The sequence below is a fragment of the Zonotrichia leucophrys genome, chromosome Z (genome assembly GCF_028769735.1).
Source record: "Zonotrichia leucophrys gambelii isolate GWCS_2022_RI chromosome Z, RI_Zleu_2.0, whole genome shotgun sequence".
Lineage (NCBI taxonomy): Eukaryota > Metazoa > Chordata > Aves > Passeriformes > Passerellidae > Zonotrichia > Zonotrichia leucophrys.
Genome location: NC_088200.1, coordinates 73,716,916 through 73,731,793, shown reverse-complemented (window position 1 = coordinate 73,731,793; position 14,878 = coordinate 73,716,916). Strand labels below are relative to the sequence as shown.

Sequence of the window (14,878 nt, the reverse complement as noted above, 5' to 3'; positions counted from 1 at the left end):
TTCTGTCACATTTGCATCCTCTCCTGTGTGGATGCACAAGTGGGGATGAAAAGCAGTCCATCCTACTCCTCTCCCTGCAAAGAAAGGATATGTGGGACCATTGTGGGTTTTAATTTCTTGGGGAACACTCAATGAAGTAAAAGCTTGCAAAAAAATGGTGACAAGCATGATTATTTGTTTTACTTGTGTGAAGAGAAGCAAAAACTGCACTAGAGAACGTGTCTATTGAAATGTAGCCATGATATTTTCTGAAAAATCCTATTTCCTTAGGATTTTTCCTCATGAGAAGCTGAGAAGCCTCAGGAACAAAATGTAAACAATGGTTATCTGCTGCTGTGGAATGCAACAGGTGCATCTGGGATTGGTCTCATGTGGTTGTTTCTAGTTAATGGCCAATCACAGTCAGCAGGCTTGGACTCTGTCTGAGACACAAACCTTTGTTATTCATTCTTTCTTTCCTTTTCTATTCCTAGCCAGCCTTCTGATGAGATCCTTTCTTCTATTCTTTTAGTATAGTTTTAATGTAATATATATAATAAAATAATAAATCAAGCCTTCTGAAACACGGAGTCATATCCTCTTCTCTCCCCTCATCCTAAGACCCCTGCTAACACTGTCACATTGAAACATGAATATTTTAAAATTTATCAAAGGAAGAGTATTTAGTGATATTTGTTTGCTATAACTGCAGGCTTTGTAAGCTTTGTAGGTTGACTGCTCCTGTAGAAACAGGAGGTTGCACAAGCTGACAGTCAGGGCAAGTATTGATGATAGCCTTAGCTTGGCTTTTGGAAATTTGAAATATTCCTACAAGTGCTTGCGCGTTTTGGTGAAAAAAGGCACGACTCAGTTTTGTTTGTTTAAAAATATTTGGCAAACTCTTTGAAATAACCATTGTTAGCTTATTTGTTTTCCTGGTTGTAGCTCTTTTTCTGGACAGGTTTTGAAAGCTCTAGGCAGTGAAGTACCCATACAATTAGGGATCAGGAGCTTCAGTTCGCTTCCCTTTCTGGACCTGCAAGCCTCCTCCCCTACTTCTGCCCGGAGCATCTCAGGGCAGGTTTTGGGAACGTAATAGGCTGGAGGAAGTAACAGAGATGAGGGGCACTCTCCAACTCTCCAATGTAAATTACATGGAAATTAGGCTTCTGTGAGGCCAAAGGCCCCTCCGGAATAGGGCCTTTAGTTAACATAACACTTGTGCTAAATGAAGCGGTTGACACAGCTTTCAGGCTGTAGTGCCACTGTTAATTTACCGTGTGAAAGGGCTGAACCTCCGCTCGAGTTCTGCAGGGAGCAGCCCTGCCCTGGCAGGGACCCGCGGCTCATTCTCTGCGGAGAGAGCCACAGCATCGTTCCACTGCTGCCTTGTAAATATTCATGGGGCAATCCGTCTGCTGGAACATCCTCAGCGCTGCTACAAACCCAATAGGTGAGCACTGCTGAGCCGTCTTGCTGGTCTGGGAAACAGCTGAGCTTTTCCTGGGAGCTGGCAGAGGGAAGGAGTGGTGCAGTGCTCCTGGAGCTGCTCATCCTGGGCGCAGGAGTTTTCCTTCCCCATAAAAGTGTGGTGGTGAGCTGGGGCTTCTCCTTCCCTACGTCTTGTTCTCCTTGGTATCCCCAGGATATTTCCTTCTCCAGGGCATAAACAGGTATCTTGCTCTTTTTTTCCCTATTTGCTCTCAAGTTCATCCAAAGCAAACTCCCAGCACTTAATGGAGAAGTGGATGGAGGAGCAGAAAGGATTGGATGGATCCCAAAGGATTTATGGTTGCAGTAAGGGTAGCTGGCCTGTGCCTGGGGCATTTTATGACTCCTTTCATAGAAACAAAGACTGGTTTGGGCTGGAAGGAACATTTAAAGGACACCTAGTCCAACCACCCTGCCCTGAGCAATATCTTCAATTAGTTCAGGTTGTTCAGTGCCCCATCGAAAGAGACCTTGACTGTTTCCAGGGATGGAGCAGCCCTCACCTCTCTGGGCAGCCTGTGCTGGTGTTTGACCTATAAATGAGTGATAAATCACCTATAAATGACCTATAAATGAGTGGTTCCCCAGGGCAGGGGTGAGGCTGGATGGACCTGTCCCTGTCACAGACACAGACACAACCGGGGTGGGGTTATAATCCTGCAGGTTTTGGGTTTTGCACTCAGATGTCACCTTGCTGGCCTGTTGTCCTTGCTCAGAGAGGAAGCTTTAGGGACACCCCAGCAATGGAGAGGAAGCTTTGGGGACACCCCAGCAATGGAACACAAGTCTGTGTTTCACTGACCCTACATCTTGTCCACAGGGGTATAGAGCTGGCTCATCTTTGCTGTAAAAGCATGGGTTAACCCTTCAGTGCCCTGGAGTGAAGGGCAGGCTGGAAGAGGTGTGAATTCACCTCCTGCTGCCACACAGAGTGAGGCAGAGGGGCACCAGGGCTTGGGACAGCAGGAGCAGCTGTCACTGTCCTCTGGCTGCAGAAGGTGCCAGCTGTGACTCCAAGTGAGAGGGAGGGCAGGATCCACTGGTCTGCACATTTTCATCCCCCCAGAATGTGACTTCACATTCTGTCAGAGCAGAGCAGGAGCTTCCTCCTGCTTGGGAGTGCAATAAACAACTCCCACCGTGTTCCTTAGGAGGGCTTTTGAAAGAGCCATCTCCGCTTCTGGAAACACTGACATTGTCAGAACTGGATAAATAAGTAATTTTTCTTTTTAAATGTCCTCAAACAGAAGAGGAAAAAGAGGGGAAAATTACACTATTGATAAAGCTGGCTCCATCCTTTCCTGCAAAGTTCTAGCCAGAGTCACTGAGATAAGTGACTAAAGCTGGCAAGGATGGTTCCAGCTACCAGAGAGGGGCAGGGGGGGCATGTGGCGAGCAGAGAGGAGGCAGGACAGAGAGAGCATCTCCTGGGAGATGCAAAACAAGCTCCCTGGATTGCCAGGACTAGTGGTGACACGCGCCAGACAAAGGAACTGCTACTCTATAAATGAGGCAGCCGGGACCAGCGCTAGGCTGACTCCAGCAGGAGCCAGCTCCGTGGGCAGGCACTGGAAAAGCAGCCGGGAAAGAATCACAGGAAGCTCCTGGTTTTGCTGCCTGTTCGCCCCTGACCAGGTTTCCAGAGGCACAAGTAGCAGAAAAGTAAGTGAATGGCCTCTTCTCTTTACAGCTATCCTCCCCTCTTTTGGGCTTATCTTGCAGCTTTCTTAGGAAAGCCAAAATTTCCCCCCGGAGCAGGGAATATCCTAAAAGGATATTCTGCAGTGGCCTTTTACCAGTTCTCTGGATTTTTATTGTGGCACCTCTGGTTCTTGTCATCAAAAATTTAAGAGTAAGGCATCTCATCTGACAAACAGCCACTTAGAGGTGGCTGCACTTCATCAAGTGAAGAGACAGTTTGTACCTGAACTTTCCAAATTCATACTGCCCTCAGGGACTCAGAGAGTCAGACCTTACCAGAAGAAAATATTGATTGGTTTTACTGCTTTTGAGAGAAATGTTGGTGGTGAGATGTGGAAGAAACAAAAGTGATGTTATAATCACTGTTCTTAACTATTCCTAGATTTTCTTACAGCTGTATAATTGCACATTAGGCAAACGCATTTATAGCGCTGCAAGCTGCTGTAAATCAGAGTTATTGCACTGGTGCAAAAGGATTAGACAGAGCATCATAGATTCTCTGAGTTTAGAAATAAAACATAAGTGAATTCTCCAATGCTGTTTGATATTTAAAACAAATTCCTTACAAAAGCACAAATAATAATGTACTAATTACTCACTAGACTGTGTGGAAATTCAGTGTCAACAGGTAAAAGTGTAAGGAATAAGTTTTAAATTCCAGTCCTCACATATTTAAAAATATCCCCATACTTCACTGGTCATCTGTGTTACAGCTGATGCCGATGTAAAATATATAGGCATTTGAATTTTCTGCAGTTCAACAGTGCACTTAGGAGGAAAAGCTTAACATTTAAAAAAATTTTCACTTTTCCTGTTAAATATTAGTAACTCTCAGATTTGTGACAAAACTTTTGAAACTGCCAATATAAAACATGTTTCTATTTCCAGGGGTAGCCTTCTGCATAAAACAATTTTTTGAGAAACTTAATATACAGCAAAGCATGCACGTTTTTTGAAGTAGCTATCCCTATCCTTCCTAATTTCCTTGTAACACTACAGGACAATATTTTGTTTTCAGAATCTTTTTCCACCATGCATTTCTATATTATTTCACACAGATACAAAAAAAAAAAAAAAAAGAAAAAAAAATAAAGGCCAAACACACAATGAACCACAAAGCTAACCAACCAGAAAAAAACCCAGAAAATCAGAAAAAAACCCAGAAGATAAAGGCAGCTTGGTTTTTGCTGCCTGCTTACATAAACCTTTAAGGTAGTTGTGATATGAGCAGGTGGTCCAGGGAATGATGTGCTCATGGAGCCAGCATGCCAGGCAGGAAATCTGTGGACTAAACACAGGTGGCTGAGGCAGGGATGATCTTAATATTGTTTGGGGGCCACATCCAAACACAATAAATATCTACATTCTCCCTGATGCAAATGTCCTTTGGCTGGATTTTCCCCTTTTTGCTCCCAACAACTTCTCTAACAGCATGAGGTGCTGCAGGCTGCTCTCTGCTGAGGTGTAAGATGTGCAGCATCTGGTTCCACTCCTCACCTGAAGGAGGATGTGGATTTCCCTACACACACAGGCAGGGAAATGTTTTCTGCTATTCACAGCTGCCCTCCTGCCTCCTCAGGCCAGAGAGAGGGGGGCAGGAATGGGTGATGCAATGAGGTGGGGGAAATATCAGTGTAGAACAGGATTTTGCACACTGGGTCTGTGTGTAAAAAAATTAAAAAAAAAAACCAAAAAAAAAAGACCTGAAGAACTCTTGGAACAGAACCCAACTGTTTTTCATCTCTGTGTTTACCTTAAAGCGCCGTGAGGGTGTCTCTCTGTGGTTCTTGGGCTGTTAATTTGGCAGAGACTGTTGTTAAAGGAAACCCACAGGTACTGTCATTCAGGCCAGAGAAGCACTTTTCCAAGAGAGACTCTCAGATTCCCTGGAACAGAAAACAGCACAAGTGCAACTTCAGCAAATAAAAGCTGAACCTGGCAGAGTGTTCCTTTCTCAGCTTAGCAAGCTGTCATGCCCCTGCCAATGCACTGAAACTCCATTTTGCAAAAGCTGTTGCAGCCCATGGGTGGGTTCTTTATTTTTTTTTTTGTATAATTCATCTTTCTGCAAAGAGCCATGCAAAGTATTGAGCAGAAGAGCTACATGAAAAAAAATCCAACAACAACAACCCCCCAAACCCCAAAAAAGCCCACTCCCCTGTGAAGAGTGCATTTAAACTCCATGTGTAAACCCTTCCTTGGGCTACATCTTTATCACTACTATTAGGGCCTTGGCCACATACTCTGTGCTCTCCCAAACCCCATCTGGCTGTCAGCACATTCATTTCTTTGCAGATTTTCCTTTCCCAAGGCAGGCCTAGAGGGCATGATGGCACAGTGTGCATGCTGTGGAGTCTGATTTCCTCAGAAAGTAGAGCTCTTCCATGCTGAAGACCTGAACTCTCCAGGAGGGCAACTGGATTTCAAAACTCGGCAACCCAGGGGCAGCACTGGGTCAGGTGAAAGAGCTGCCCCTTGGAACTGGGATCATGTGCAGTGCAGTAACCCCAAACACGAAGGGTGACTTAGTCCTGAGACCTTCACACAGCTGCTTTTGACGACTCCAGTGATTTCCTTTTTCTAAAGGTTCAGTGAGAGCACGAGTGTGACTGTGAGAGCTCCTGTAAATGCTGCCCTTAGACAGGAGGGCTCCCAGGAGCAGGGATTCTGCTGTGTGCATTTTGTCCTAGATTTAAAGGCTCTAAAAAAGGTAAATCACTGTGTCAGCATGGACTGGTTTTTACAGTGCTTTTGCTGCTCTGCTCTCCTGTGTGCTGTGGTGTGATTGTCACATAACACCCCCAACAGAGGCATGAGGCAGAGAAAGGAGCCCTTGTTTACTCTGAAGTAGTTCCTCTTCCCACACCTTATTTGAAATAAAATGAAGTTCACTGATAGTGTAAGGAGTCACCCTGGGGATGCAGGGAAAGGCTCTTCTCATTCATTTTACCAGCACTGCAAGGCTGGGCCACCCTGTGCTTGTGTCTGCTCTAACACACAAATTCTTACATACACTTAACAATTTTTTTTCCACAAACCTTGCAGATGTTAATAAACAGGAGGGTCAAGGAGGTGCAGGGATAAAAAGAAAAAATGGAAAAAAAAGGAATTTGCCAGAGGCAAGGGAACCACAGGAACACAGACAGAAGCTCAACTCCCTGGTTGCCAGCCCAGCATTCACTCTCAGCACTGAGATCTCTCTGTGTCCTTGTCCACCGGTACTCCAGTGGGATTTTGGGTGGGAGGCACTTTGGGAAGGGTCAACACTGAGGTGCAGGGAGGCAGCAATGGGGAGAATGAACTGAGGAAAGCAGGGGGAAGAAAGTGTACCTGGTGGTGAGCTGCTCCTCTTGCAATCCATCAAGCTGGGGTGCATTGTCCCCTCTGCCCTTCTTTCCCCTCCCAGCCCAAAGAAAGTCCCTGAAATCCAAGCAGCAAACTGTGCATGGTTAAGCTGCAAGCAGTGAGTTTATTCCTCCTAGGGAATGGGAAAAAAAAGTCCCGTTGTGGGAATCCACAAAATCAGAGGGTTTTGGGAAAGCTGCAAAAGGCAGACCTCAGAGACAGCAGAACTGTGATTAGAGCTCAGCAGCAGCCATGAGATAGGTCACTAGAAAAATTATTTAAACTGTAGAAAAGCATGGACAAGTAGAACAATGGTCGGTGTATTAACACTTGTCAGAATAGCTCCCTAAGCTACAGAAAAGTTTATCTAGCAAGATATTAGGAAGTTTGAATCTTAATAATGGAGCTCTGTGCGTTGTGTTTTAAGGCTCACAAGCAGGTGTTGTATTTGAAATAAGCAAGCATTGTTTTAACCAAAGGTATGTGTGCTTATAGTGGTTGGATAGAAATACTGTCAATGTGCTTTTGCTTTGTGTGATTGCTCAAAAAACTTTTAAAGTGAGTTGTAACATTAAGTTCTTGTTCTGCTGCCTGGGATGTGAGCTGCTGGCATCTTCCCATTGTCATAACCATGTAATGAGACTGATGGTGGAAAACAAAACAGCTCAAGGCACAGCAGTCCCATCCCATTCGTGATTTGTATATACACCCCTGGCTGGCGATATCCCATGTCAGCAATAGGTGGTGTTTTGTCTCGTAATACCCATGGCTCAATCTTGCCCTCTGCGTGAAGCCGAGTGCCTCACTCTGAGGCCTGTGTGAAACTGAAGAGTGGAGCTGTGAATCCCCCCTTTCTCCTCCGGCCCAAATCACAGGGATGCAAAGCGAACAAAGCACAGCAGCAAGGAGCGATGGCTGGAGAATCTCTGCTCGCTGTGGCAGACCGGGCTCACAAGCACCTGCCTGGGAGAGGAAACCATCTGCTCTTCTGTTGCCATTTACTTAAGGGCTGGGGGGACTTAACAAAATCCAGCGCAGTGTCTTAAATAACCAATTTTAGTAGGCACCGGGTTTCCCCTGTGGAGTGATGGTGCGGGACTGCAGGTTTGCTAGAAGCACTCCAATTCTTGGTGGCAGCAGGCATCTGCTGTCTGATTAAGATTTGCAGGAGCAGGTCTCCAGCGGCCAGTTTCAGCATGGATTTAACTTCGCCGAGGTCAGAGGTATAACTTGAGGGAGGAACTTTCTCGCCCAAGATCTTTAGTTAATAGCATCCCGCTAATTATGACTGAGCGCCGGGCTGCCGGCGAGTCCCCTGCCAGCGCTCAGACATTAACCGCTGGCTCGGGGGCCATTTGCTGGGGAATGTCTGGCAGAGATGTGCTTTGTGCCCGAGCTGCTCTGCTGCCGCCTGAATTGCCTGAAAGGCTTTAGCACGGAGAGTCTGTGAGAACTGCTGCTGGGAGAGATCTTCATCTCCGCGGCCGCTCAGTCTTTTGTCTGGCTGCGTTGGAAACAGCCACTGTTCCGCCCACCACACATTTTTATATTTTTAAAATGGGTAGGCAGGGGGTGCAAAGAGCTTCAGTTGTCTCTTTGGTGGGTGGCGGTGGCTTGTTTTTCCTTTGTTTCTTTGCATAATTCTCTTTACATGTTGCAGACGTGCACTTTAGCTCATGAAACTCCATTTACATCCTACTTCTGGACATGCCTTCCTGACCTGAGTTAAATACTTTCCTCAGTGCAAAATGTTGTCCTTCAAAGTAATTCCTGCCGTGAAAATGGTGTAAACTTCCAGATTTAGGTTGCTGAGAGCATAATTAACCCTCTTGAATTTAAGTTGCTGTTTTATCGGATTTTTAATTCTCAGCTAAATGTGGGGCTGTTAATCTGTGGTTAGAAAAGGTGAGAAAAAATACAGAGTCCAAACCTGCAGGTTAATGCAATAAATCTACATGTTATTTGTACAAACACGTGATTTCTGCACAGATTTAAAACAGACCAAGCAGTTGATGTGTATTTCATACAGGGCATCAGAGAAAGCTAAAGAATGCATTGCTTCGTTTTGCAAAATTAGCAAAGACCTGAAGTTGCAAATGATACATTGAAAGACAAGTTTGGTGAGAAGAGTTGGAGAGGAAGGAAAAGAAGGAAGGGAATGAGACAAAGGAAATGGAAATCAGATTCCCTTGCCAGCAAACTGGCTGCATTTTAACTAGAAGGTGCTGTGGTTACAGAGAACTTGAGCGATGTGTAGGTGACTAGAGCAAAAAGCTGTGCTGAAACATTACAATCACTGCAGGATTGGACCAGGATAATTTCTCTGCTATGTTTCTAATGGAAATTCCAAGCACAACAACAGAAAACCCACACCAGTAAAGAAAGAAAGGAGAATTTAAGGTGGAGAGACATATAAGGTGGCTTACACCTGAAACAAAGCTCCCCAAGTGCTATCCCTGCAAGAGGAGGTGCTGGGAAAGGAGAGGAGCTGTTGTTTGCTGATCTCGAATAAATGTCAGAAATACAAACATGCGTTTTTGAAGTGCAAAGCAGGAACTGCTCTCACAAAGGCATCTGTTTGCTGACAAGGCTTGTGACCACAGGCGTAGCATTGTCCTTTCCAGAGGCATGAGTGGAGAGACAAAGGAAGCACGGCCTGAAGGAGTAGGCTGCGTTTATTTTTCCACCAATAACAGCACTAACAGGACCAGAGGGCATGTTCACAGCACCAGGGCCGGGTGTTAACCTGCTTTCCTGGATCTCTGTGCTGGGGGCTGCCTGCAGCAGGAGGAAGACAAGAGGCAGACTCACCCTTGGTGTTTGTAGCTGTAAAGAGATGTAAACAGGTACCCAGCAAAAACCGATCCACATGGCAGAATTATAGTGCAGAGCCCCAAAGGTCTGGCAAAATAGACTCCAGTCCATCAGAAGGAACAAGGAAACCCAAATAACTAATAACTTTCCTCATGTTACCTTTTATACAGATAAGTATGTCTTCAGAAGAAACAAAAAAGGAAAAAAAATCAAACAACAACATAAACACCAAAACAGAGGACAGAGAAAGAAGCAGGTGGCATTCTGCATTTCACATGGATCTGAGCAGCTGCTTGGAAGAATAAATTTGTAAAGGCAAAAGTTTTACCTTGGGCACTGCAAACATTGCAGTGTTTAAATCTGTACCACTGATGTGGCATGCTCTTGCCAGAAAGGTACATGCAACATATCTGAGGTAGGTGCAAAGCACCAAGCAGGTTTGTTCCCTCAGCACAAATCAAAAATGATACACGGAGTAGGAGAACAATTTTAAAAAATGAATAAAAACAGAGATCTAATCCCCATTAGGATCAAGCAATGAGTCTTAATGTAAGTCTACAAAAGAGGAGAAAAACTCTCAGAAACCTGAAATATAAAGAGTTTGTTTTTTAAAGGAGTCTTTCACGAAACAAGGCCATTTTGATGAGACAGTTTTCTCATGCCCTAAAGGTATGACAGTAATTTCAAACCTCTACCAAAATAGAAATGGGTCACCAGTGTAAAGGCCAGGGCCAAGAGGAGCATGTGAGGTGTTGTCGGTGAGAGCAGGCATTTTCAGCGTTCAGGGGTGCGCCTGTACTGCTGCACCCCTGAGCAGAGGTCTCTGAACACAGCTGTGACAGGATTCACAGCGCTGCAGCTGTGCTCCCCTGGCAGCTGGTGATCTGTGGAACTTGAGGGAGCTGGGCAGGAACTTCCCTGCCTTGGCTCCCTGACAGGGCATCCCAATTAAACTGTGAGTCACATTTGTGTTTCTTTATTCCCTTGGACTTTTACTGCATGTTTTGGTGAACCTTGAGTGTCTTACATGGTGTAAGGCTGCTTCAGATGGAAGCAGGATCACAGCTGGGCTGTTGTCCCAAAGTTTTCTCTTCCTGGGCATGAAGGATGCTATTCCCTCTGCTCCCCACTCCCCTTTAGAGGACTATAGTAAAGAAGGGTTTGTCAATGGTTATAAAAAGCTGAGGTTTTCATATGCATAAGAGGGTAAGGAAACATTTGTCCTTTAGTCTCTTGGCTGTGGAAAGCTCTTTCCTGCTCCAACTGTCTGCATGCCATTGGCATAAAGAGCTGCCTCAGAAATGGAGGAGTTTATCTCTTCCAGGGCTGTGGGAGGGAAGGAAAGGCACTTTCCCATGGTGGTGGGAGAAAGCTTGGAGCAGCACAAAGAACTTGGCAGCCTTTCTGGTGAATGGTATTTAAAATCACTGTGCACCCCTTGCCTCAGTGCTCTTCTTTGCCAGGTCCATTCTGGGCACGGGGCTCCCCTTGCTTGGCTCTGTGAGGGTGGACAGGGAACAACTGGAGAGAGGTTTTGTCTGGGATGCCAGCATGCTTGGTAGGGATCACACTTTCCCCCATGCACTGATCACACTTGTGGCATTTCTCAGAGGCTAAAGGAGAAGCCAGAGTGAAAAATGTCTGCCACCAGCAGTGAGCAGCCACTGTGGGCTGGGAACCAGACTGCTCAGCCCTGGAGAAATAACCACAGTCACACATGTCTGTGGTGTGGGCTGGCTGCTCACTGGAGGCCCATGGTGAAGTCCACCTGGCTTGGCTCCAGCCAGGAATCACCAAGTTGGACCAGCTGGGTGCACACTCCAGGGAGGTGTGAAATGAGGCTGGGAAAGCAGGAATGTGTTCTGCACTGGGTCTGCATGCTTTCCCCCATAAAAAGTGTCTGAGTGGCTCTCACACAGCCTGGTGGGATGACAAATGCATTGTCTGTTGGGAGTTCTGTTGCAGGGGAGCTCCGAGGAGAAGGTGGTCATGTAGCAGCACCAAATGCTTGTTCAAGGAAATTAAACTCCTTTACCTCCTTTGTGAAGTTCTTACTGAACTCTGGCATCTGGTTGTATCTCTAATACTTCTGATTATGAGTTTAGCGTAAATCTGTGAAGAACATGGAGGACAAGAACACCAGCCACAGAGGGTAAAAATTAGAAGTCTAGCACCACCACTCTGTGCTTTCCACTGGCCAACAGCCCTAAAAAAGCAGCCTGTGTGAAAACCAGCATTCACTCACCATCTCCTTTGCTTTGCAGCACCTTGAGAATGACAAGGAAGATCTTCACCAACACCAGGGAGAGGTGGAGGCAGCAAAACGTCAACAGTGCCTTTGCCAAGCTGAGGAAGCTCATTCCCACGCACCCACCAGACAAAAAGCTGAGCAAGAACGAGACGCTGCGCCTGGCCATGAGATACATCAACTTCCTTGTCAAGGTCCTGGGAGAGCCAGGCCTGCAGCAGACAGCAGTGGCAGCCCGGGGCAGCATCCTGGGGCTCTTCCAGCAAGCCCCACACTTGCAGAGCATGGAGGAGCTGACACTGATTGAAAACTGTGGTGTCTCCTGTCCCAGCATGGGCAGCAATATAGCAGAGTGTTGGTCAGAGGCGTCATGCCCCTAGCAGACAATGAGATGTGCAAGTCTCGGTGTTAGTGTGATAGTCCCTCTCTCCTGGCAGAATCTGTGGGTTGCTCTTTGGTGTATTGTGATTATTTATTTGTATTTATTGCTATTTAATTTGTATTTTTATTTAATAGGGTAGGAAATACTTGGCCGTGCAAAAAACCTGGAAGTCGAGATGGAGAACTTGTGATCTCTGGGAGCTTGGAAGGATTCACTGCTGTCATGGCAGAGTCCAGGCCAGGAGAGTCTTCTGTCCAGATCTCCTCCATAAATTAGGAGGAGAATTCCTTCTCTTTCCTGACATGGAAAGAGATTATTCTCCTATTCCATTTCAAGGAAGCACGATTGAGATGAAGAATTATGACAGCACCACAAAATTTGTCCACAATAGATATCTGGCCTCAGTAGTGAAACATATTGAGAGATGTGATATTTGACACAATCCTCCATATGCTGTTCTAGGGGCTAATAGCACTCTCTCTTGAACTTGTGGATCTTATTTCTAGCTTGATTCTTTTTTTTTTTTTTAATTTAAGTTCTAGCCCTTGAACCTGGCTACATATTTCTTCATCAGACTGGAGGGACCCCTTATGTCAGAGCAAAGCACATTAAACAAAATTAAATGTTAGGTTAAAGCAAAAAGTGCCAATTCAAAACGACAAAACACATAGTCATAGATGAGTTTCAGTGGGTTCAATAGGCAAAGTAAATCTCCTCCATAGCAGTGACAGGTGCACAGGAAGGAAGATAGTCAGCCATACCCCAGCTGCCTTAAAAGCCCATCAAAGAGGTTGGTGACTCAATGCCTTTGTTGCTCTGTAGGAGCTGTAGCAATGGAGGAGGTCCTTTTTGGTGTAAACCCTTGTGGATAAAGCTGTGTCTATGGTTATGCATGCAAACCTCACTGACTGCCCTTAAACTCCCCAATTTCACCTGCCCCAGCTGAGGTTCTCCCACCTGGATACCATCCCAAAGGGGCCAATGGAGCAAGGATAAAGAAATTGGTGTAAATATCTTCAATTTGTGAGTCACTGCCCTGTAGGGACCATCACACTGTGGGTGTTTACATGATAAGCTGCATGAAAGTGGCCACTGTGGGTTATTGCTGCCCACAAAAAAAATCCAATCTAATTTCCTGACTTGAGTTATGACCTGTGCCAGACAAGGCCTGGTCTGTTCATGTGATTTATGAGCAGCCCAAAATAGCAGAGAAGATGACACCAGGTTTAAGCAGAATGGCTTTCTGGTGAGATCCTGCTCCCACTGACACAAGCGCCTCTTGATTTTCATGTGGACCAAGGTACATGTCAAGGCTTAGAAAAGACAATTGTTTATGACTGGTGAAGAAATGTAGCTCCTGTAGGCCAAGGCATGTCCCTGGGCTGTTTCTGTTTGTTCATGAGACAAAGAGGTGCTTTCAGAAAGCAGAACTGGGGTTTGTGCATGCAGCATGCCCAGCCTTTCTGCATGAGGGGATTTGGCACCTGAAGCTGAGCTGCCTTTCCAAGCCTCACCAAGCACCAGGTACACCAAAGAAGCCAGGGCTGGCTCCTGCTGTGGGAATGTTGAGCTGTCCTCAGCCTTGACATGAGCCAAGGCCTGACAAGAACACAGCTCACCCCATCTAGCGCTGGTGCTGGGAGGTACAGGCATGCCAGTGGACAGATTTTGACCAAAAGAAAGAAAGAAAGAAAGAAAAAAAAATAAACTGGAAGGGTTCACGTTGATTTGGTTTCCTTTCTAAACAGTGCTCACACTTTACTTGTCCCTGGGTTTGTGAGCTGCCAGGGTGGCCCTGGGGAGCAGCTGAGTGGAAAGGCACTTTGTTGTTTGTTTCTCCCCACCTCTGCTCACCTTAATGTGACTGAATGGAGACACAGCCTCTTCTGCATGGCACCTCCAAGGTAACGAGCCACATCTGCCTCCCAGCTTTCTGCTGGCTTGCTGGAGTTGCAGCAGGACAAATTAGCCCAAGCAAAGCAGAGCACTCCCTGCTGAGGTGTGCTGGTGCTGTTGGGTCTCACAGTCACTTGCTATCCTAGGAAACACAAATCACCAGGGTGAGGAAAAACATCCTGTGAGCAGCTGTCATACTGGGAAGGGGAAAGGAAGCCTGGCAATTTTGTAACATAACATGCTTGTTGTATTTTCTGTGCTAAAAACCTTCCCTTCTTGTTATTGCTTTGGTTCATATCACCATTTCCTTTGATCTCCTTTCAGTTTAGGAGCTCCCTACTGTCACATTCAGCAAGTATTTCCCTAGATCTCTCTACCAAAGATTTCTTTTTTTTGGTCAAGTTTCTTCTTTGTGTTTTGGGGATTTCTTATCTGCGTCATCATGAACAACTGCAGTGCAACTGAAAACACTTTGTGCTATATGATGTTATTTAACACCTAATATATTCCAAATAAATTATTTAAGAAACTAATCTTTGTTGCTCTAAACTTCTCTAAAATTTCATTTTACATTTACATACCACTCGGTAGAGGATCTCAAAGACCTTAGGATGTGATTTCCAGCAGAGGATTTTTCTGCTGTCTCTTATGCAAGAGTCTTGGTGGTAGAAACAATATTATCAGATGATGAATAATGACAGGAATTCTTTGTTTATTTTGTAAATTCTTATGATTTTAGTTCATACTGTATTTCCATCCATGTGCTAAGAAGATTTTGACCAGTCCTTGAAAGAGACAAATAACTAAAACTTCATTGCACAATGTTGTTATTTATCTGTTCCAAAGATTCACAATTCAAAAGATTTTAGTCAACTTCATTTTAAAAAGCATATGACACTCTAAAGAATTAATTTGGAGTACGTTGTTATCTGGAGATGTTCAGACAGGCACAACCTAAATATTCAAACAGGAGTCCAGGTCTGGACATAAAATTAATTCAAAGTTGAGGGGAGCATAGGATG

At 45.3% G+C, this 14,878-nt stretch overlaps 1 protein-coding gene across 1 annotated transcript; it reads left to right on the top strand.

Annotated features, from left to right (window-relative positions):
- Positions 1–3,021: 3,021 nt before the first annotated feature.
- On the top strand, positions 3,022–14,346 carry TAL2 (TAL bHLH transcription factor 2). Its single transcript, XM_064735727.1, has 2 exons — positions 3,022–3,132; positions 11,595–14,346. Exon 2 carries the CDS (start codon positions 11,605–11,607, stop codon positions 11,956–11,958), a length of 354 nt encoding a protein of 117 aa, XP_064591797.1. The 5' UTR covers positions 3,022–3,132; positions 11,595–11,604; the 3' UTR covers positions 11,959–14,346.
- Positions 14,347–14,878: the final 532 nt, after the last annotated feature.